This window comes from Falco rusticolus, chromosome 1 (genome assembly GCF_015220075.1).
Source record: "Falco rusticolus isolate bFalRus1 chromosome 1, bFalRus1.pri, whole genome shotgun sequence".
NCBI classification, from domain to species: domain Eukaryota; kingdom Metazoa; phylum Chordata; class Aves; order Falconiformes; family Falconidae; genus Falco; species Falco rusticolus.
The window spans coordinates 67,244,134-67,268,785 of NC_051187.1; the positions used below are offsets into that span (position 1 = coordinate 67,244,134).

General features: G+C 35.2%; 1 protein-coding gene and 1 long non-coding RNA gene across 4 annotated transcripts in view; one reads left to right on the forward strand and one right to left on the reverse strand.

The window, feature by feature from the left end:
- DLC1 (DLC1 Rho GTPase activating protein) overlaps positions 1–24,652 on the forward strand; it is a 230,715-nt gene that overhangs the window by 77,278 nt on the left and 128,785 nt on the right. The window contains exon 5 of the mRNA XM_037382406.1: positions 20,507–20,540. Coding sequence (XP_037238303.1) covers positions 20,507–20,540 — 34 coding nt within the window. The remainder of the gene's footprint in view (positions 1–20,506; positions 20,541–24,652) is intronic.
- LOC119145762 lies at positions 611–23,894 on the reverse strand. Of its 3 annotated transcripts, XR_005103524.1 has the most exons (7): positions 23,683–23,894; positions 22,723–22,792; positions 22,373–22,474; positions 14,014–14,095; positions 12,616–12,741; positions 2,676–3,837; positions 611–2,546 (listed from the first exon to the last, which is right to left on the reverse strand). It is a non-coding gene; the product is annotated as an uncharacterized LOC119145762 (long non-coding RNA). The 3 variants fall into 3 exon arrangements; XR_005103525.1 differs by having other exon boundaries at positions 611–3,837; positions 23,764–23,894; XR_005103523.1 differs by having other exon boundaries at positions 611–3,837.

The window sequence follows — 24,652 nt, forward strand, 5'->3', positions numbered from 1 at the left end:
GAATTGCATCTTATGTGACCTCCAGGACTAAGATGGTGTCCAGGAAAGGAAGCCCTGTTGCTGTATCTACTTGTATTAGCCCTGTAGCTGAACAGTTTTTACTAAGTTTTACACTTCTGAATTACTTTTGAAAATGTCTTGGTGATAACCTGCCTATGTACTCAATAATCTGACTGTAGACACTGAAAACCTTAACCTGAGTGCTCTTCTACAGCTCCTTACTAGAATGATAAATTCTCCAGGAATTACCCCAGCTAAGGAAGCAGGAAGGCAGAAGAACAAAATTCTTCCTATGATTATTTTGTTACTTGGTCCTGACTGCTCAGAAGAAGGGTAGGGAGAGAAGGAAGGGAGAATGGATGTTTAAATACATACTACAAGTAGGAACTACCTTCTTACAGGTAAAGATCAGGGGAGAAGCACCAGGACAATTTAGCTGAATCTGATTAGGTTTACATCTCAAAATATGCTGAAAGATGTCACAGGTCTCATTAAATATTTGAATGAGATCTTTTCTCATTTGGAGTTGCCTTTTTCCAAGAAATATTGACAAGCCTAATATTTTATTTTATGTCTTCTGTACTCTTTTTATTTACATATCTACCTATGATTACCTATCACTGAAGATCTTTATTTCATTAAGTATTCCATTACAGCACTGAGGCCACCACAATGGCAGAAAAAACTTTGCCAAGAAAAAGGACACCAGGGAGTTATGTGTTCTCCTCCTTGTACTTTTAAGGAGGAAGAACATAATTTCTGCCAAAGGCCTAAGTTCTTCCTTGAAAGCAAAATTCACAGCAAAATTTTCAGCAGTCTAATTGACTTTACAATTACCGTTACTAATTTACAAAAGTCCTCTTTTGTAGGCAACTTGGGCATGTGGGAGTCAATGAGGTTAGCCTTACAAGTACTTTTGAAACTGGGCTGCTCCTCTTTTCCTCTTCCTTTTCATGTTCCAAAGGTATTTGCACTTTTCTGAAGTAGTTCTTCTCTTCAGCCATCTGAAAAAAATACAAAGAGTTTTCTCAGTTATGGGCTGTTTATACACACATAGAATGCAGGTAGTTTTTCACACCAAAGTGCTACAACAGAGAATCTCTGATAATTTTTCCCTACCCCACATCATATTTATACAGATATTTTCTTTTTTTACATCTCGGGGGTTTTTGGTGGGGTTTTGGGTTTGTTTTTGTTTGTTTTTGTTGTTGTTGGGTTGTTGGTTTTTTTTTGGGGGGGGGGGGGGTGCGTCCTTCGACACACCTATTGGAAAACGTTTAGCTGATAGATGAGATTATTTGCCAAAGGAATTTTAAGGACTGAGAACATTTGAAGAGTGAGACCTTGAATCACTGAAGCAAAACCTATCTGTCTTGTAACTTTATTCAGAATTTCACAATCCTTGCTAAACTGCAAGATAAGGGCCAAAGGCAACAAACCAGCAGGAGCCAACTCAGAATGTGCCAAAGTTCATAGAACGGTTGCTTCAGGCTGAAGTTTGTTGACCCTTAATCACTTGGGGTCATCAGTGGTCCTGCTGCAGGGCCCTGCAGAACGTGAGTCCGATCAGATCTCCTGCTGCTGCTGTCCAGGCTACAAGTAGGGTGGAGTGAAAGCTGGGATACAGGAATTTCAAGGCAGCATTTCATGGGTGTCTGCCTGTCAGTGTGCTCTTTTGGACTGCTATCCTTGTGTAACACATGTGTTCTCTAATTCTAAACTTCCTTAATCTCTTGCAAATGGTGTAGGTGGAGTTAATCATAGCACAGGCAAAAGATTCCTTCCAGTTAGCATACCTTTTATGCTTTCAGTACTGTGTTTTATCATTGATTGAAATTAGTGTAAGTACACTGTACTTACACTTAGTGTACTTACACAGTTTAAGTTTTAAATCATTTTTTTGTCACAGTGATAGCATTGTCAAGAAATGTTCTTTTCCTGTTAAGTCTCCTTTGACTATTACTATTACCTTTAATGACCACATTGCAATGAGTATGCTAAACTGCTGTGAAGTAATAGTGTGAAAGATTGTAGGGAAATAAACGGCATTTCAGACCCTAACCTTGCAAAAAAAATCAGCATGTGAGCATGCATGAACAAAAACATGCTTCTGTCTGGTGGTCTGTGACTTGTATAAAGTAGTAGCTACTAAGGAATATTAATTTAACAATGATGCCATTCATGGAATAATAAAATCCTTAATGAATATTTTTATGGGCTCTATCATACATTTGGGCAGCTCACAAATTTTTACAAATGTAATCTTTATGACAATGATAGAACTTTAGAAAATGTCTCATCCCTACAAGCTAGAGGCATTTGAGTATAGTCCATTCAGCACACAAAATGCATAAAAATGTTTTGAAAATTCTTTCACTGTCTTCAAAAGTTTCAGAATGGTCATTGTTTCTTGTAATCTTCTTATATATGAGAGAGGCAAAAGGCAAAGGAGGTGTGAGGGCATAATGGCCTCTGGAGCAGCTGTGTGCTGCAGGAGCTGAGTGTTTGGTAATCTTCAGAACTTGATTATCCTCTTTGACAGGAAGCTGGAAGTGGGGAAAAGGAAAGGATAATGACAGTTCATGATTCGCTACAAACGAAAAGACAAAACAGTTCATGAAGAAAATCTGGTCATTGCTATCACTTAGTGATATCAAAAAGGGAAATTAACCTACCTTTGAAAAGAATCTGTAAGCACCACTGTACTTCTAAAAGACAAAATATTCTAGATCAAAAATATTCTAGATTCTGTATATGTTTAGGGTTATGAGATCGTAGATGCTTCAGAAAACTACTCACAGGATAACATTCACAACTGCAGGTAAAGCTGGAATATGGGAAACTGTATTCCTTCATGCTTTTCCTCAAAAAGACTCTTCCCACATACATCAGCAAAGTTATCTCTCTGACTGTTCAAGTGCTTTCTGTAATGTATTCTTTTGCTGGGTATCTGAAAAAGTTCAGTATCAGTCAGGATCTCAGTGTTCCCAGACTACTTAAAACATTATTTATATGACAGAAATGATAATTTTCTTCTAGTCCCACATCAGTCTGCATGAAGATTCTTGCCTTATACTGGGTTACATTCCTTCTGATGTATGGGTAATTCTTCTGCCCTGTTTGTACAGGATCTTGCACAATGAGGTTGTGGTCCAAGTCTGTGGCTTTTGAGTTCTTCAGTAATACAAATAATGTTGTCACCACTTAAAAATAGGTTTGTGAAGTGTAAGCATGTCTGATCTTGATGAGAATGAAAGCAAAAATACAAGCAGGCCACCAATATCACCATTATACTTATTTTTTAAATTGTTACAAGTATGCTGTTTAATTTCAGTAACAGTCCTACTTTAAGAAGTTTTCAGCCTAAAGACCAAGGTAAAACAGTTGACACTAGGAGACAGACAAAAAAAGTTATGGAATTATTAGTGATTAAAACATTTTTTAAAACATTTTTTCATTAACTTCTCTTCAAATAACAATGAGCTAGGGACAGCATTTGACATGGGAAGGGACACATAAGTCTTCGAGGAGATAATAGTTCAGAGAAATCTGAATGGTTGACTGTACTCGGTAAACTGTGTTTGAGAATTCGTTCTATAGCGATAGAGAAAGACATGAATAAGCCAGTGGACAAGGGATCTATGAGCCTGTTTGTCATCCAGGAAAGACGGCACACTGGGAGAAACAAATCAGTGGGGTCAGAATCTCTGTCAGAGTAAAGAACAGAAGCTGGGGGTGTAAGAATAGTGATGAAGATACTGATTTGGACTGTGTTAGGTAAAATATGAAGATGATGACTGGCAATTTCCATCTGATATAGGTGGATGTTGACTATCCCTGCAAATGAAGATGGAAACAACTTCAGACAGTAAATATAATGAGTAATTTGTATTTTGAAGTATGGAAATTACATAGTAAAGGTATCATTTTAGGAACACACACAATACATAACTATAATAAGAAAGTGTAAGTGAAGAATCAAGTAGGAATTTTAAATACAAGACTATTTTTATTGATACAAAATGGACTGAGGAATTTAAATAAATAAAAAGCCTGCATGTATTTTTGTCTAGTTTGATTTTTCTTTTTAAAAGTTCTCTCTCCTAGCTATTAAAGAGTGGCTTTTTATCATTAATCTATGTGAATAAATTATACTGTTATCTTCTTCAAAAACCACACGTCATTTTCATCTACTAGCAAATAATTTTTAAGATTTACTGGAAAAACCTGTCATGTTTTTGCATTCCCTGTTGTCTTGTGGTCTGACAGTATTATAAGCCAATTCTACCCAAAGAACACTATCAGTATCACCTTCCGAAATGAGAAATGGACTCAGTTCTTCCAACCAGTAAATCACCATCCTGTGTGAATTCAAGTGGAAAATGCAACTTCTTCCATAAAATGCATGGGAAATTCTTTCCTAATTCCCGTTGAGTTCTGTGTGGTTATCTGAAGTTCCCACAGAAGCCATACAAGCTACTAAATCTCTCCTTATTGTTTTCACTGAAGTTCTAGTAGTTCAACTCCTCAAACTAGTAATTACTCTGTTACTATGTTTTTATCTCATGGGCTGTGTATGTGCATGTAAGAAGTTCCCACTGTTGCAAGCGTCTGTGTAGGTCAGCTACAAAGTTCAGCAGTGGGAGCTCTGGTTTTTACCAAGCATTGCTATTTCCACCGCTGTGTCAAACAGACCTGCGCTGACTGTCAGATTCTGAATACTCTGGAACTGACTCTCACTCAGCTGGGCAAGTGTTTTCTCAAATAGTGCAGTTGTCCTTCCATTAAAAGGCGGTACATGAGGAAAATTATACCAGTTCCACTTGTGACTCTCCCAAGTCTTGGCCCAATCAGCTGTTCATTAAAACTGTACTGATCCCACTGTGTTAAAGAGCTGTGTTCTTCACCTGCAGGATGAATTCATCCAAATGAGAGAGACTAGCAAAGTATTGAATTCTAGTATTCCCATTTATTATTTTCCGCCTATTTTATTTTGGACTGAAGGAATTTTAAAAGATTTTAGTAATTTCATTTATAAGTAATAGGTAAGTTCTTCATCACAAAGTCTACATATCACATACGTAACAATTCCATGTAATAAGATCTTAAATTACTTTGAGAAAATTATTTTTAAGCATTACCGTACTGAGTCAAATAGCAAATAAATTGGTTATCATAAGCTGCATCATGTTAGAAGGCATTTTAAACAGAGATTCAAGATTTTTTTTTAACATGGCTCCTCTAATGAAACACTATAGGACAAATCAAAAGCCTTATCCCCTTCCAATTTACTCTTATTACTCAGGGAGGAGTAGAAGATAATTGTTTGCTGACACCTTTCTATAGATGGCAGCAGGGCATGGGCTTTGTCTTACCATTGGATTTCTGAATTAGATGATAGAAGGCTTTCTAAGCATGAGGCAGATCAACAGCTCACCTCCTTCCCCCATGAGATACAACATGACACAGGCAAGATATGATCCTTACTTGAATGGGTACATTCAGTCAGTTCCCGGGTATCAACTCTTTCAAACTTTATTTCCATAACAGTTTGTAAAATACTGGGCAAGTAAAGCCACTAATGAAGGTGAAGTTGAATTAACCAAAGCAACATCAATTGCCTTAGCACTTGAAGTTAGAAAAGATCAGGGGAAAAGATAGTCTTTAGTGATTGGGGACGAAATTCAATGCTTGCCAAAGTCAAGGAAGGCTTCCCATTGACTTCTCTCAAGTTTAGTTACTGAGATTCCTGCACTAAAGCTGTAACATTGTTATGTGATTTACAAGGAACTATGCTGAGTGATTACTCTGGGAAAAGTTCATTTATCTACAGGTAATACAAATTAAATAAATAATCATAAATGGAATTGGGGTTAATTTTATCATTTCATGAGAAGTGAATACTTCCATAGCATATTTTCCATTTCTGCTAAGTAGTTAGGAATCAGCCCAAAGGATAATGAGTGGTTTGATAACTGTATGTAGGAGTGTGGAAAAGATATCTAAGAATGGATAGCTTTTAAGTCTTGCCAGCAAAGGTGTAAGAAGATTCATTTTCTATAGAACGCAATTAAATTTCAACCTTGCAATAACATCCACTTTCATAGCAAAAGGGTAGTTAATTTTTATATGGCTTACTAGAAAAGGTCACAGATTGGATTAATTTTCAGTTTTTAAAACAAATTATGTAAATGCTTTAGCAAGAAGGTTGGATCCATCCTTCCCGCCTGCCTTTGGAAAGGTGTGACATGGTTGCAGAGGTGTCTCTTGTTCGGATAGTTCCGATGCAAAATCATTTCTTTCCTAGATTATGGGCAGATCAAGACTTGTTCTGAATTGGTGTCCCTGCAACTTTCTTGCTTTAGTTTTTCAGCAAAATAAGAACTAAAATAAAACCCCACACTTTATTTGATTACCTCTAGACATCAGAACAGAATGATTATCTGTGGCTTGACAAGGGTTTTCGGAGTACAAAAGACCAGCTATGCTTTTTTCTGAAACATCACAAATGGAAATAGGATACAGAGCAGAGAGGACCACTGACGTTATGGAGACCCTCTTCTCTGGTGTTTAGCATATACTCTCAGTATTAAATCAGTCTTCAAGAGAACTTTGCAGACACAACTGACAAAAACGTTGATTTTTTTCCCTTTATCATAATGTCCAAACAAAATATGGCTTTTTTTCTATCTGGCTTATTTAAGTTAATTTACTAAATTAAACCACTGCTCAATACTTATGACCTACAGCCTGAATCTCTCCTGAACATTTTGTCTCCTTTATAATTTTAGGCTGTCTTACAAGAAAGAGAAAAAAAACCAAGGCCAAAAAAGAAAACCTAGGAGAAAAGATAATTACATTATTGAAATTCTTTAACTCCCAGAATACTTTAAGTATGTTAAACAACTTGTATAAGAAATACAAATAATAGCAAGTAATAATTTTCAGTACTTTGTAATTAGTGATAGTCTTAACAGAACATAACTTCTATCAGAACACTGAGATTTTCAACAGCAGCCAGAAATCTGTAGCTGCTGCAGCTTTCACACAGTTTCATATGAAAAAAACAGAGCTCTTGCAGATAGAGGCTATCTGCAAGTGCACTTTATAGTAATGAAGTACTAAAGCAGTATCTTGTGTCATATTTCCCTTAGCCTCACCTTCCTAATAACTTATTTGTGGAATTTTCAGCATAAGAGAAAAAAATTCAGGAAACTTGCTGCAGTGTATTTTTTTTTATGCCAGGTTTGTTCTTATGCATACACAAAAAAGTTTCTGTTTTCTCTAGAACTAGTTAAGTGGATGCTTCTAGTGCTAGTATTTCAGGACTGCATTGGGTTATGGCGAGTCAGTAATATCCAGGTTTCATAAGACATATACCAATCAGGAGAGCGAGTGCCAAAATATGTGGTATTCTGTGTGGTGTTTACTAAGCTGAAAGTTTGGATTATTTTGTCCTGTTCAAATGTAGCTTTGAAGCTATGTGGACTTGTAAATGCTGTCACATTCTCACAAACATAGATTGAGTTTGCTCAGACCACTTGGAAATCCATGAACATTTCTTATTATTACTTATGGCAACACCATCTCCTTCTGCTGCCATTATTTGTTTTATTGATGTCTGTAGAAAGTACTTCAAGACAATCTGCCATATATCTGCAGCATCTGTAAGGGTATGCTTTAAGCCAGCATCTTTTTCCTGCTTGGGTTTCAACTTTCAATGTATGCCTTTGATGCTTTCACAAGAAATTCTTACACTTTGCAGTTCCATAAACCAAGTTTAGTACACATAACAGGAGCTATTTCAGCTGCCACAAGTTCCCTGTGTGTCAGCAACCCAAGCCTTTGTCATTTTGGGGACTCCCTGAAATCTCATTGATTCCAGTTTTCACAGAATTTCATCTTTTCCTCAGACTGAGTGCAGAGCTGCTCTTCTGTGTTCAGCAATGTTTGGCATTACCTTCTCAACCAATTTGTACTGCATCTAAAAGATGCATCCAGGTGCCATGAGGAACTCAGAGCAAATTAGTTCTGTCTTCATTCTAAAAACTCTAAGAGAGAAGATGGTTTTGAACTAGATACCTTAGCTGAAAGTGTCAGTTTTAAGGGTTTGGCAGTTCTGAATGATGTCAGTCCAGCCATTTTTCAACTCACTGCTTTTCCAGCTCATACTTCCTCAGCTTCCAGATGAGACTGCTTTGTGAGACAGCATGTGAAATCTTACAAAGGTATGTTATAGTCACTGTTTTCTTCTGGTCCATGTAGCCAGCAATTATATCTGGGAAGGCAAATCAGGTTGATCCCTAGCCTACTGGGTCCTCACTTCTGGCTGCTCCCTTGTTTCTAAATCATGCTAAGCCCAACTGTCAGGGAGTAGGATTTGCCTATGAAAAGTAAATCAGAATGGTCTAGATTTTGACTAGACTAGAAGTACAAAATAATGGAGAAATGAGCATAAAAAAGGCAGACTGATAAATCTTGATCTAATTTATCTGCAGGTTGGCTTATTTCTTTCTCTCACTCTTTGATACTAACTACTAAAGGTTTTTATGTTTCAGCAGCTGCAAGGTGCTAAGTACCTTCCACTGCTCTCACCGCATTTATGCTTATATCAAAACAGGCAAATATAAAATAGAATTTTCATTCTATAATTCTGTCTTTAGAGACATAGCAAGTTTTTGCAACTTGCTTCATACACAGACTACTCCTTCCCCTTTGAGTTCAGTACACAAATATTGAGTTTGAAAGGTCTAAAGTGTATGGGTGGTCAAGAGTACAGCATTCTTCTATTCTTTTCAATGAAAAACAGGCACTATGTAGAAGGACTGGTACAATGTTGTTTTCTTTGTTGGTTGGGTATTTTATTTTCATTAAGCCATATTTCTGCTTACTTCACTGCCAAGACACAAGAAAGAAATTGCTTTTTTAAAAAAGCCATCTAGCCTTCCTGTGGCAGCTCTGTAATTTAAATTTACATACAAAACTAGGGACTAATGTGGGTGGATTTCAAATTTTATGTTTATCCTACTCATATGATGCCTTTCACAAATTGTTTTTCATATGAAATACAGCTACTTTGCCAGAAATCTACTCTGACAGTCTGCAGGCTATCTGCTTTCAAAAAAACACCTATTCTTTTCATGTGGTGAAACAGGATTTGTGGCTTTTTAGAGTTCTTTGCACCATCATTAATGGTCAGGAATACTTTTAAATGCTTGTGAAATACTGGTTCTAGGAGAGTTGAGTGTGAACGTAAGATTCAGTCAAAAGTGGTTTTTTTTTTTCAGAAAATGTTTCATACTTGTAATAGTCTCTTTTAACTAAAACATGGAATAATTCAAACTCTCCTCAGGGGACTGGTATTGGTATGACTTTTGTGTGCTTTTGCCCTTTGGAAAGTTTTGAAAGTTTAGAAATTGTGAACTACATTTTTGTAATATGCCACACAAAGTTTGGGAAAGTTGGAACAATTCAGAAAGAAACTTTACTATTAGGGCATGATCCTGGGGAAACAGAGAGAATGCCCAGAACTTGACAGAATTTGACCTGCTTACTACTCTCAGGATCTGCAGTGTATCTGCCTGCAAATCTGAGTGAGATTTTCGTGGGAATAGCGTGGGAACACAGACATTGATGAGATACTTCTTGCTTAGTGCCTGAAGAAACCAAAAATAAAATTCAGAACTAGCTAACTAAATAAAGTGATCCTGAAAGAAGACCAATTTTAGAACTTCTGAAAAAAGAAGGAGCTTAAAAGGGCTGTCTTCATAGTAAATATAGCAATTAGTAAATGATTTTATATAAATCCTGGCTTTTAATACTAGACTTTATTATATTTATGCATACCCATATATGCACACACAGAACTGTGTCTTTAACAAAGAAATGGACGCAGCATAGTCAAAATTATGAGAGAGAGAGATCAATTTGAGCCTTTGCTTACTGGAGTAATTAACAAAGTTCCTACTGAATTTAGCAGAATTCTGTTTTGTATCAGTAATGATATTTTTAAAATGAATTAGAAATGTATCATCTATAGAAAATAATGTTTGGAACTCATCTGAGGTAAATTAATGTCAGTATTGAATATCTGCAATTTTTAAGTGTCCCATGAAAAGAGTTTACAAAATAAAGGTTTTTCAGAGAGAGCATATCTTTCACCCACTATAGTTAACCATTGTTTGAACAGATAATTATTATACCTGTTAATTAAGATAAAATATGCAGTGTCATTTTTATGATGTAAGAACCTGTTTCTAATTTAACACCTACTGATTCCAACAATCCAAATCTTAGAAAGAAATGATCTAAAATACAGAACTTCTTACTGGAAAATATTTTTATATCAGAATGCAAACTCCCAAAATAAATAGCATGCTAGATGATTTACAGTAAAAAAACCTTAGTAATTGTAAGAAAAAAAGTGTGTATATGTTCAAAAGTTAAGATTAATTGGTTTAATTTGTTTTAATCTTGTAATATACTAAACTTTTATACATATTATGTAGAAAAGCCTATCATAAAACAATCAGAATACTGTGCAGAATACTTTTTTCTAGGCACTTGAAGGCCCCCAGGCATCCCATTTAATGGCAAAGCATTATTGTTTACATTTTAAAGATAAGAAAAATTAGGTGTTTGTAATATTTGTAACTGGAACAAAGATTGTCCAGCTAGTATTCTTGTTCTAATACCAGATCATTACTATCTCCAGTGGTCTTACTCTAAGAAAAGTAAAACCTAGTCTGTCATCTTAACCATGCAATAAGCTCATCCTGACTTTAACCTGCAGCATATATGGCTGAACTTTAAGGTGGTGAATGGAACCCAGAATCCCTTGCAGTCAGCTGCAAAACAGGCCTCCTTCTTCCCAGGCTTTTAAAATATGTTGGCAGCATGAGCAAAACTACACAGATGTATGAGTACTTCTATTGGTTTCTGGATTTTTATGACATCAAAGATACTAGCTTGACAGATAGTATCTGGGAATGAAATGGGATTAACTGCACAAAGATTGAAGATTTGTAGCATGTGTGTTGTCTGTGCTGATGTCTGTCCATGTAAGTACGTACTATGAAATGTCAGCTCAGATATTACCAAGTTAAGCAAGGTGTTGCAAGATCCTAAAGAAATGTAGTAGGAATTGGTCATATCACAAACCTGGAGTAACACTCTTACTGGTAATACTTTCAGCTGGAGAAACTGTATGGCAAATGTAAGATGTATTTCTCCGGTTTACTAATTGTACCAGAGGAACCAAGGTTTTGGTTATATGAGCAAAGGAAATTTGATACTCAGTGTGACCAGAACTTAGATATTAAAGTAAAAATGCTTACAGTTGGGTGGGGGTCTCAAACAACAAAGGGATATTTTAACATAAAGAGTATTTTAGCATAAAACAGTTGTGCAGATGAATGTTCCATTTTCCGAAGAGGTTTTTTGGGGACTTGGGGTATTTTTTAGAACATTCATTGTGTTTGGATTAAAAAAAAGTCTACTTTGCATCATTTCCTTAGGCCCTTCTAAGAAACAAAGCTCACGTTTCTTTTCCCAGTGATAAAGAAACTTCTCATTTTTGCTTGCTGAATATTTTTATCTATTTATTGTGTCTTTCGGAAAAAAAGGGAGTTGATTTCATATAACCAATATCTTTCCAATATTTTTTTTAAATCACCTTGGAGGAAACAGATGTTCTTGAATGAACTAAAATACAAGTTTTCTTACTTTTTCATTCAAAAGATGTCTTCTTGTCTTACTGCCTCTGTCACCCACAGCCTTGACAAGTGCTTAAAGGTCAGCACACTACTTATGCAGAGAGCACTCGAACTCATTTCATTTCAGCTGTCTTTCTATTGGGTGATCTTACTAACTTAGTAAGGTCACAGTAATGGTGTTTGATTTTTAAGTTCACGCTCACTATGGACCTATGTTGGAGCATGAACAGATATTCCAAAAATATGGTCAAATAAGCAAAGGAAATCCAGTTAGCATACTTTAGTGTTTATTCCTCTCCTTTCTACCTCTTCCTGCTACCCAAGGCAAAGCCACTGTCTTTGTGTGTGCTTCTACTCCTTGCCATTTGCTTTCTCCTTTTAAAAGCAAATAATGCGGTTTAAGTTGATCTATATTCCTCTATGTTTTAGTAAACCAAGAAGAAATGAAATTATCACATTCAGCTACTGACTTGGTAATAATTTAATGAAATGCATTAATTTGGCACTTACTCTATTATGTTCACCCATGCTACCTTCCAGAGTTAGATACACTTTTTTCCACAATGAAACACCCCACTGACTTTTCCAAACCTGTCACTGGTTCTGTCTGGCATGCTACCTGCCTCCATCTCTCCACCTCATGATTAGCATCACTATTATGTGACTCTTCATCTTTCTGAGCAACAAACTATGATGTTCTGCAGAAAGTAGAGGTTTCATCATCACGGAAGATGTGTAGTTTTTTAATAATTTATTCTTCTATGCCTGGAATAAAGCTCAAAATCAAGAGCCTCCCTAAGGATCTGCTTTTGATCTTTTCCCACGTGGTCCAACAAATGTAATATCAGTGACCGAATACACGAGACTGTGAGCACAAAGATTTGAGCCAAAACATACATACCGTATTTTAAAAACTAGTTTCTCAGGGTTTGCTTTTTTATATTGAAAGAGAGAGAGACAGCGAGAACTCAACTATTGTAGCAGCTTGCTGCTGCTAACGATGGGAGGAGTAGCCAGCTGGGATTACCTACAGAGTTTCAAAAGAACAAACACACAGAATCAGTGTTAGTAGGTGTCAATAATTGCTGCTTTCCCAGCAGGTGTCAATAAATTGCTGCAATGCTCTACACCTGATTTTCTTTTCAGAACATAAAGCTGAACACAGCGAGGTCTTTGTTGACCAGCTTAAACACCAATCTTTTGCATACAATGATATTCAAGAAATTCAAATATGATTTTATTGTTGGTAATCTCAGTGAGATCTGAATCCAGGAGATGAACATTAGTGGAATTCAAAAATGTAGGCAGCAATCAACCATTGGATTTGGGCTGACCTCACAGAAAGATCATTAGAATCAGATTGCTCAATTCCATATCTGATGATTTGTATTGCTAACATTTTTCTCAGTTAGCTCATGAACATCCAGCTTCTCTATTACAATAGACTCTGGTACTTGCAGCGATGGATGAGCTTCCTGATTTTCACATCTGTACCCTTCAAAATTAGTAAGTGACTTGCTTTTTTTAAGATGAAGAGTAAAGGGGTCCTCTGTTTTCTTTGAGGTGACTAGGGAAAGACAGGAATGGTATAATTTTTTTTTTTGTTATATTTTCCCCTTTTACTCTGCAAGTAGGTGCTCAAAGGTAGTTGGTAACTTTGAATCATGTAACAAATTTTACTTTCTGTCATCACGTGATTGAAAGACTTTTTTATTTACATGAAATATGGACTTATTCTAAGGTTGCAAGTTCTATATGCAAGGAGATGAGAAAAGACTGAAATCACCTGGGATTCCTGTCAGCCATGTAGAAGCATTCCCAAGATTTAAGGGCTTTAAGGCAAAATCACATTTGTAGACGTTACATGATGCCGAAACAAATGGGAAACATGAGTCTGTAATTATCTTTTACTGCTGCCTTATAGAGCTGGGTGCCCTCTGGTTCCGAAGTAGTTCAGCTTTGCCAGTGTTTTAGCATTTATTGATGTGTTTATTATTGTAAAAGGTTTTTATAAGATAAACATTAGCTAAACAAATGACTTCTGAGCTTGGGAAAAAGCTCTCTGTGTGTAAATGAACCCTAATAGAACCTCTGGTGATTGATGAAAAGCATAAGCACTCTTGGGGCTGCTCCAGTTCTAGAGGTAGTGTGTCAGATCTCAGCTTTGGTGTTAACATTCAAGTTATGTTTTCTTTTGGGAAGAGATACATATGTTTGGTGGAACTGGAGGAAGCACAGGTTTTGTTGTTACCAAAAGCTATACAAATGTTCCTTAACATTAAACTAAAATTTAACTGACCTCTCTTTTCAAGCACTGTATGTCCACCCCAGTAATTAAAGAGCAGTTCAAGTGGAAGCAGAGTTCCTTATCTGCTGAACTCCTGGGAAGTAACAAAAATAAGTTTATTTTACACATTTGTTTTCATTCCAAGTCCTAATATGCAAATAAGATGAGGTCTAACAATTGCTAGTTTTAAAAACTCATAATTACATTTAACAAAATATGTGATGGTATCTCTTGGTATGTAGGAACTTGTAGCAGCTGCTCTGAAGACTTTAGCATCCCTAAAGAGAAAGGACTTAATTCTATATTATGGCCAAATTCTACTTAATGGACAAGCTGAAGACAGGCTGTTGTCTTATCTGTCATATAAACCAGCTGTATGTGGTCCCGACAGATTTCAGAGCATTGGGAGCTTACCCTGATCTATGGGAAGTCTCTAATAACACCAAACAGGGCACAAGACAGTTATTCTGCATCTTTGTTTTGCACTTCCAATCCAACAAAAGTCACTCTCTGCCAGCTGAATGACGAAGACGCAGGAAGTTACCAGACCACCCCAAGTGCAGGCTCTTGGCAAGTGCCTCATGGAAGGAGAACTGCCAGCCATCCAGCACTAACGAGAAGGCGTCTCTGTGCATGACCTCAGTGGCATAAAGAGGTTCAAGCAAACAGAAATATCTAGTCAGAAAACAGAGTAGTTGGGGAGAAGCATACAACTGTTTGGAACATATGCAGGCAAGCGTACAGCTTTGTACTTCCACTAAGACTAAATTCATAAACTTAGCCAAAGACCTCTCAATGTGACATTAATTTCCTTTTAAAATTGAGTTAATTGATGTAGCTTTGTTGTTGGGTGGATTTTAATTGCCTTCTGCTCTACTTTAAGTAATTGCAATCTTTAGTAAAATGAAAGACCACAAAGAAGAAAGACCTTGCTAAATTCCCCTTCTGTAGATGGTCTGTCCTGAAAGTCGGTGGGTTGTTGGGGGTTTTTTTTCTTCTTTCCTTACCCAGATTTTTAAAATAATGAAATCATAAAAATCATGGAGAACTGAAAACCTACTTTAAAACTTACAAGTTTAATAAAATAATGTTTTGTAAATAATTCTGAATTATAAACTATTCATTCTCTGTTTTTCTTCTGCATTATTGCTCTGATTTCAGTTCAGTGCTAATACCAAAAGATTACTTTAAATTAATTATTATTTCTAAAAAGGTTTTCTATATGTTTACTCTCTTAATCTGACCCATTAACAGAAAATACTTTGATTTCAAAAAATCAAAACTTTCCAGTAGAGAGATATTAATTTAAAGTTTTGTTGCAATGAAGATACAATGGAGGACATTTCTGGTTCTGCACTGCAGTATTTTCCTAATTTCAAACTATGAATGATCCCGGATTTTTTTCTTCTGTAAAATAGCCCAGTTATTTTTAACTACTACTTATCCAAATTAGGAAAACCAGAGCATACCTTCAAAATAAAATAAAATGTATATTTAAGGACTCCAGATGATACAGGACGTACACTGTTGGATCAGAAATTAAATAATGCTTAAAATTTGTTTTCTGTCTAAGCATTGTCGACCTCAGTTTTCAGGTACAAGATCGCTCTTGTTTACTGGTGTAGATTTCTCTATCATTCAGTTCATTAGTCCTTCCTTGCTAATTGTATATTGTGTTGCTATTACCTCCTTTCTTGTCAGAAGCTCAGTAGATCACTTTTCTTTAGAGGTTTTTAGATTTTTGTGTGTTTTGATCATTTGAGTAGAAAGGAGACAACAGAGATATATTATGGTATACATAGCTATTTCTGGCCTTAAAATCAATTATCCCATTTAAAAACTAAATATAACATTCATTTTTATGTTTGAAAGATTTGTAGGTTGGTGTCTATTTTGCTTCTAATGCAATATAAAGTGTTTTAGAATAGGAACGTGGATTTGGTCTTGAATCATTTCAGTGAAAAACACAGTTATTACTAACATTGTTTTGCATAAAGGAAGCATCCACTAAGCTGAGAATTTAGAACGTGATTTTTGATTGCAGGAATAAAAGGTGATTACCATTAAAATGCTTCCAAAAATAAGTGGGGAATTTGTAACAACTTGAGCTCAGCAATTGCAAGTCACCTGCTCACAATTATTATGAAGGCTGGTTTTTCCCTTTCTAGTCAAGTTCCAGTATGCTAATGCTTGAACTGGAGTTTTCCCTTTACCCTATCTTCACAGGCAAAATTGTAAATAAATGCTTGCAAATCAAGATGTATCAGATCATTAGCAAAGAAATTTCCCAGCACATCTATTCAAATGCATACTTGAAAAAAGCCTGAATAGCTGACAGCCGTCTGTGGTGGAAGGGCTTTATAGAATATCCATCATGGCTGGATGGGCAGTATTGATATGTGATTCACATAATGCAAAATGCACTTTTTCTTCTGCAATCAAAAAAAAAAAAAAAAAAGCAGAACTAGTATTCTGGGAAAAAAATGTGGATTTAATGGCTTTAAATTAAAGATGCTCTGTCTTGTTTGGAAAACTGAAATGTAGAGTGACTCCAATTGGTTCATGAGATACTGCAAAAATAAATAATGTCACTAGACCTTTATTTCAGAAATTGTATGCTACATGCTCCCCTACAGTAATTTGCCACTTTATACAAACCTTTGACATCTAGTGTAGTTCTTTGCAAACAAATCAGTCGTTACAGAGCTGTTAGTGTCATGTGAGTGCAAGGAAACAAAAAGATAGCTAATTTTATTCATAATGGCTTTGGTTTGGAATCTGCAGGTTTGGAATCAGTATTAAAAAAAAAACATATAGCATTGCACTACAGTTAAAGGAGAGCCACGCTGTGTTCAAGTCAAACTCTGCGTGCCTCAGCTTTTTACAATGGCAGTCTTGCAGCTCAGCGCACCCTCACTGCTGCTTCCAAATGCACTCTGTCCTTTTGGCAGATGGTGCCTCCCCTTTTCATCACTAAAACACTGCACACATCCATGGATTATACTGCTTGTAATCTGAAAAGCTCTAGTCCTAATGTTTTAGCCCAGCTCAGAGGTGAAATAGGTGAATTTTGACTGTAATGGAAGGAAAGTAATTTGGGGAGATTCTTTCTTTCCTCTTTTCACAGCAAAAAACTGCACATGTCCAAAACAAATGGTTGCTTTTGGAAATCATGGGCTTTTTTGTTTGTTTGTTTGTTTGTTTACACATTTAGTTCTCTTTCCTGTTAAAATATTCTTAAAAGCTCAGGAAAAAATAGTTATTTTCACTTTGGCCAAACAAAACTTTTAATTTCTACCAAAAAAATATTTTAAGTTCTGATTTATCAGAATTTTCCACCATCTTCTTTCTTGCTAGAAGACAACTTTTCTGTCTAATTTCTAATGAAATTCTAAAGCAGTGGTTATTTAACCCAGTATTACTGGTAAACCTTTCTGTCCAAGCAAGGCAAATGCAACTTTGAAGAAAAGTGTCCAATATAGCATTTTACATGCATTTTAATGTCATATTTGCAGACAGAATATATACAGAAAATTAGTTGCAGTACTGTAAGCATGCATACAAAAATTTTTAATATGACATTTCCAGTAAGATTTTCATAGGTTAAAAATCGAATTCTCTAATTTAAAATAAAATCCTGAGTATATTTCAGTAATGGTCTGATACAGATTTCCTGATTTCCTCTTTTTTTTTTTTCTTTTTTCCCTCCCCCTTGTTTTTCTTGGTGCTCCTAAGAGCACATACCATTAAAAATATAGAGAGGAGCCTGACTTTGGGGGGTGTTTGTTGAAATCTCTGAAGGGGGTGTAAAAAGGGCATGTGCCTGCTTTTTTTAAAACACGTGACCTGATCATGTGGAAATTCTTAGTCTAGTTCTTTAGTTTTGTAAGAGGAATGAGAAATAATGCAAAGTTACAGTGAACCCATCTGGCCAAGCAGGAAAATCCGGTTTAATTGCTCCATTGCCAGAAATGTTAAATCACTTCCTGGGAATGCGGTTCATTTGGAACATATGGAACTCATTGGAAGGTCTCCAGTGAATTCAAAACTGTACTGAAGATGAGAGCATTTCTCATAAGTAACAATCATGTTTTCCCACCGGGCAGCATGTAAGCAGTATGTGTAGCTATATTGACAAAAAACTAAACCAATAGTAGGACTGTCTGAGATCTTGTTGAACAAGATTCACTCGTGGTTTACTTAATTTTAAATTTTTAAGATATTCTAGCTGTGTTATTTTAGGATTCTTTTTCTCAGCCCTTAAGCAGCAATAGAACATCCTGACAGATTTTTTAGCTCATTTTACATCTTGATTCAGCACACTTACACGCTGTTTAGAAAACAGACATATTTAAAAGTATCATCCAAGATGTCTTTGTTAGAGTGGATTCAAAATTTATAAGTATGCCCCAGTACCATGTTCTGAGTAAAGCATTCCTGTATTTGCAATCTTTACAATGAGGAGAGTATTGATATTCTTTGAAAAAAAAAAGTTTCCCTTTCTGTTCTAAACAAAAGATTTTGCTTTCATTAACTTGATGATACTATAAGGGCGTTTTTAAAAGGTAATTTCTTTATTCTTTTTTTACTTGGATTCACATCAATTTGAGAAAACATTTGGTTCTTGGAAAATACTAATTTTTTTTTTCTTTTGCAATTAATCAATAAGACCAGATCAGAAAAAAATAATTCTTTCAATTTTAAAAACACATGGAAGAAATGGAACCATGTTTTCCTGAAAAAGTAGGCTAATTCTGATATCAAGAAGAAAAGTGAGGCAATAAAAAAAAATGTCTGTATTTACATAATGCACTATGGGGAACCTGGAGCTGTGAAAATGGTGGTTAACAGGTAGTCACCACCATATCAGGCCCTTTTCCTAATTATTCTAGGAAAACTTACATACTCTCTCTCTTTACAAATTTCTCACTTTACAAATTTCCCTCTCAGACAGACAATAATAGTGAATCTGGGGGATTCTTTCTTATTTTATTATTTTTCTTAGCCAGTGTAGCCACTTAGGTCTGGGAAAGAGAAGGAAATTATATATGGATTTTCAAAATTCTATCAATTATTTTTTAAAAGAAATCTATACGTGATATACTTTTTCTTTCTTTGCAACTGATACCTTGATTCATTCTGCGATTTTGTTGTTTCTTTGGCATGTTAACTTTCTTGTCTATGGAAGTTAATGTTTTTGTAGCATTGCTGGAGAAAAATGGTTCTTTTGAACAAATATTTGTAAAAAGCAAGGAAAAAGGCTTTTCAAGCAAGACGCTGTTGTTTTGAATAATACTAGTCTGATGGTACAATGTTTTGAATGTCATACTCAAGCAACAGATATTTAACTAGTCAGAGTATAGGTGAAACAAAGAATCACAAAATAATTCTTATGGCTATTATCGATCTGTAAGGTATTTATTAATGTATATTATCTAAGACATGTTCTATTTAAAATTTTGTAGAAAATATTATCCAGGAAATGCTATACAATAGTATTTTATATAGCAGGACAAATCATATGATGAAATTAAATTTTCAAAGTCTATTTCAGGAACTCAATAGAATGTCTGAAACTGGTTGGTTTGTTTTCTGTCCATCACTCCCCTTTCCTTTTCTGTGAAATGTGCAGCAGGAAAATCTGCTGAACAAAGGCTAGACAGACATAAGTGAAAGGGATGTAATATTTATACCTTAACTCACACGGCAGTTCTGCACACATTGCATACCCAATCCAATTTCTCATCCAGCCTGTCTTGCCTTTATCATATCTGCACGTTCTTTAATTCTATTTATATGTGCGTCATATGAATTCCATTTTACTATTCATTCACTCTATAACCTACTTATTTTAGGAAAAATTCACTCAGAAAGTTCTTCTGCTTTAGTCTGAAAGAAAAGCATAAAATGAAAGATTTTACATCTGTTAAAAAATAAAAAATTAAAAAAATCCAAGTCCAAAAACAATTACAGCAAGTATGAAAACATTTCCTTTACTTGCCTCTGAAAAACTGTATAAAAATTAAGAAAGTTGTATGTTACAGAATAACATACATTTGAGCCCAGATCCTAACTATATGGAGTCAATGGTACAACTCTATTTGAGTTCTACAGAAGATTTGGCATTTTAGTCTCATCTTCAGCCACACAGGTTTTGTTTTCACTCCTTCAGAATTTAGTAATTTCCCTGTGGAATTTTGTGGGCATGTACTCTAGGATGATTATTTCAAAATGCGATCATTGGAATGTCTTATTAACTCCATCTCCTCCCTTCTTTGCTAGTCTTTTTTTTTTTTTTTTCTTTTAACAGTAATTAGCATCATAATAAATTACAAGACATTCAAATGAGAACTGTATTTTTTTCTCTCCGGAGCGCTTAACACAGTGAGACCTTGGTTCTTTCCAGGCTTTCCGGACACTCATAAAATCTGCCTTAAGATTTTATAATGTTTCACTATTATTCTTATTTTTTTAATAGTGATATTACTGAATTTTTTTCTTTCAGGCTATGCCAGTTATTTCAGAGAAGGAGAAGGCTGGTAAGTAAATATTTACTTGTTTTCTCATTTCCTTGTATTTGTTTTGTGGAATAGGGTGTTACTTAACTAAGTGATAAAAGACACTTTTCAACTGTGGCGTTAGGAATGTGTAGGATTACAGACCTGACGAATGTCCATGTAAAGGTTATTTTTTGTTTTTGTTTTGTTATTGTTTTCTGAACAGGACATTTTCTCTTTCTGAAAAGCGGTCCAGCTTTCTGTGTCATGCTAATAAACATGTTTGAAACTACCCCACGAAGTACCTGGTTGAATTGCAGCTGGCCCTTACACTTCAGTCGTCTTCTAGATACTAACTTGTTACTTGATGTAAAAATCTATTTGATCTATTTGATGTCTTGATTAACAAACACGAATTCCAATGGGTTTGTTCAAGTCAGTGGAATTTGATGACTTTACTGTATGTCTTTAAGTATGACAGGAAATTTTGGTTATCTGGAGTATTTCACTGGAGATGATAATTTTTATTTTGGCTAAATACTTCCAGAATATTTTAAGGTTGTTTTTCTAGTCTTTTCTGTTTACGTATGCTTTCTGAACACTATATGTACTTTGGTGTTGGTATGTGAAATCTATTATGATTGTCTGTTAGACACTCAAATGTGTGTAACTGTAGTAAAAATTGTAGTAAACATTAGGGAATGCTGCTTTTAGCACTATAGATTTATAGAATCTCTGTTGGCTTCTTTGTCATTTATTTCAACTGACAGTTTGTTACTGTACTTCCAATACAGCTTCAAAAATACCTTGAAATATCAAAATGCCACCTGGTATTCCAATATATGACTGATTTTTGTTGGTGATGTTTTCTTGTGTTATCCTGGTGCAGTTGATTTCTTTTCTTTTGCTCATTAAGGGAGAGGAATAGGTCAAAAAAACATTTTTGAGAAAAAAGCCACAATGCTAATCAGTACTGTAAAAGCAATGGAGTTGTCTGGTCAGGATGTTGCTATTTTACCTGTTGAAGTTCATAAATAATTCCCAAACTGTAACACATATTTAATAAGCATTTTCTTTATTGATATCACCTGTGGTATTATTTGGTATTTCTTTTTCATGTTTATGTTTGGCCACATCCTTTAAATTATGTCCACATATGCAAACTGCTTATAACTGGCCCTACTATTTGGACCTAACTGCAAATACTCTGTCAAGCAGCCATGCAACATTATAGGGTTTTGTACATATTTAGCAATTATGTACTGTACAAGATCAAAAAGTACCCCAAAGTCATTAAAAAATCTTCAGGGCATAGAGGTGTAATGACCCCAGTTTTATACCAGAGGAATAGACGTGCAACAAATGGTGGCTACAGCTAACAACTTGTAAAATCAGAAATAAAACTCAAAGCTTTATGCTTTCTTCTTCAGTGTCAAAACCGCCAATTATGTCAGTGCTGATGATGGTATGAAATAAACGTGGTTTTGATGTATGCTTTATAACCTGTATATATGCATACGAATCTGTCCCTCTCTTCCTGCTCAGACTTCAGTGTTATGTTCTTTGTAGACAGCATTATATTTAATACTAAAAATATTAGGTGGCATTTCATGCTATCTGGAGTCAGTTTGCTGACACTTCCATGTACGTGAGCACAAGCTAGACTGAATGGAAATGTGGTTGCCTTTTAACCAGTTTTGGCTTTTGTTTAACTCTTTACAGCTCAGAAGCTCAAGCGGTTATACTGGTTTTTTGGAAATAGTGAGCATGTATTAGGGAGATGATTATTTAAATCAGGCCTATCGACTGAAGTCAGTTGGTTCTAGAGGTAATTAGAATTTCCCTTATTTTTCCTAAAGAAGAATTCTGCTTACCCTTCACCAGATAAATGACATTGCATAAGACTCATGAATGACAAAGCCATAAGTAAGGTGTGAAAGCCTTCAAAAACTGAATATACCTTATTTGCATGTCTGCTGTAAGAGAACAAAACAAATATTATTTTTGATATTTATTTGGAAATAACCAACAACCTAACTCTTTCCAGTTTATATTATTACAAACAGACTAAAATATTTTACAAAATATCACAGAACAAAAAGAATCTGTTTATTTTACTACTGACTATGCTAATAACACATTAGGTAAAGAGCTTGGGTAGCACTGCATTAAAATTTAAATTATATTGAAAATGTACTGAAAATGCCTAGTCAATTTTTCTCACTTTGAGTAATAAGTAATAATTCCTTGTAGCACCCTCTTTCCTACTTATAACTCTTCGGTTTCATCTGGGACTGGAATGAGAAATACAAGAAAGTAGAAAGGCTGTTATTTCAGTGTTTCTGTTTCAGAAATTCTATATACATAAGTAAAAACTTGTTTTTACAAGACTTTCTATTCTGTAGACTCCAGATGTTTTGATACTTTCAAATGCTTTTCCTATAGGCAACAAAACAGATCTTTAAATGGACCAAGCTGCTTAAGCACCTTAGAAGTTCACACATTACTGATTATGTTTATAGCAGCTGTTAATCCTTGAAATTAAATATTTTCTCAATTTTATATATTTTCCAACATGCAGTAAATTTTGACTACTTCAAATACAAACTTTCAGATGGAATACTTAAAAAACCAAAACCCAACATACACACTATTTTTCCATTTATAGCCAAACTTAATCTGAAAACATTGCTACTTTTGCTAATTAATAACAAGGGTTGCATAACTAGTTTTGGTTGGGTTTTTTTTACAGTGGAAAGTGAAGTAAAACCTGCAATTGCAGAGTCCCTTTGGCAAAAATCTATAAATGATCAGTAGTATATTGAGCAGAACATCAGCTGTGGCTAACTGTGTACACTATTGCTTCAAGCTGTGTGAATTAGGGCATTGCAAATGATGTACTATGGCATCAGATATTTCTGAGAAATAAATTTTTAGGAAGTCTCAATATTGTTGACATTTCTGGCAATGGTGAAAAAAAGGAGATATTTCAAAAGAACTTTGCTAAGGTGGAAATTAAGATCAAACTACATGCACAGTCAGGAAAAAAGAAAGATGACTCAAGGCTGGGACTACTGGCACCTAAATCAGGAATGCAGGCCAGCAACCAGCTTCAAAAGACTTGTTTTTCAGATGCATCTGTCTGTCTTTTGAGTAATTTATGTATTTCCGTGCCTATACTTACCTTGCTGACTGTTGTGATTTTTATTCTCAAATTCTGTCCACAAACTATGAAGAAATTTGAGGGATGGAGAGTTCATCTCACCTGTCAATAATGGCGGTGTCTGTGTCAGAGTTAGCGGTGTTGGCTTCATTTATAGTCTAAAAATAATCAGCATATGAACCTTTGGTTCACCTGGTTATATATCAGCATTCGGTTTATTGATGTAAATCACACATGAGACTTCATGAATGGTATTGGTTAACTCTCAACTAACTGTGAGGTTTCTGAAGCAGTGTTGCCAAAACAAAAGTGAAATGACTGTAAGTCAACATTAGAAGTATTGCCTAAGTCTCTTTGTGGACCTACTTCACGATTTCCCAATTTATCCTCAAATATTTGTAGGGAATAGTGAACTCTGTGACTTAGACACATTGCAACAACAGAGCCAGCTTGAGAGATAGAGTGGATACCCACATCTGGTCAGGGAGTAGCACAGCTTATTTCTCTTGAGGTGATGAAACTAGGTGCTATCACATAAACAGGGCAGAAGGTTTAGTCTAGCCCTAAATAAATATTAAAAAAATATTCACACCATTGACCCATAATGTTCAGCATTATAACAAATTTTTCCTGTGCATAAAACAACTGCTCTGTGGTGTTTTGGTTGAACACACCTTGCTGCTCTAAAAACAAAATAAGGGTTTTTAAGTCATTGAGTTCTACATTTTAGTTATTAAGTACAAACTTGGATCAATTAAAAAATATAGAATGCATGATGATACAAAAAAGCAAGGGACGCTACCCCTCTGTAGCGGTAAAAACTCCCTAGCAGAATAGCAAGTGAACATGCTTTTAAGAGCTTTCATGATTTTACCAAAATATTCCCTCTTGCTTTAAAGACATACTATGAAAAAAAGTGCACAACTTCTTCAGTACTCTCCCTAACTAGTAGGTTAGAAAGGTCTACTCCCGGACAAATAAAAGTGTCAGT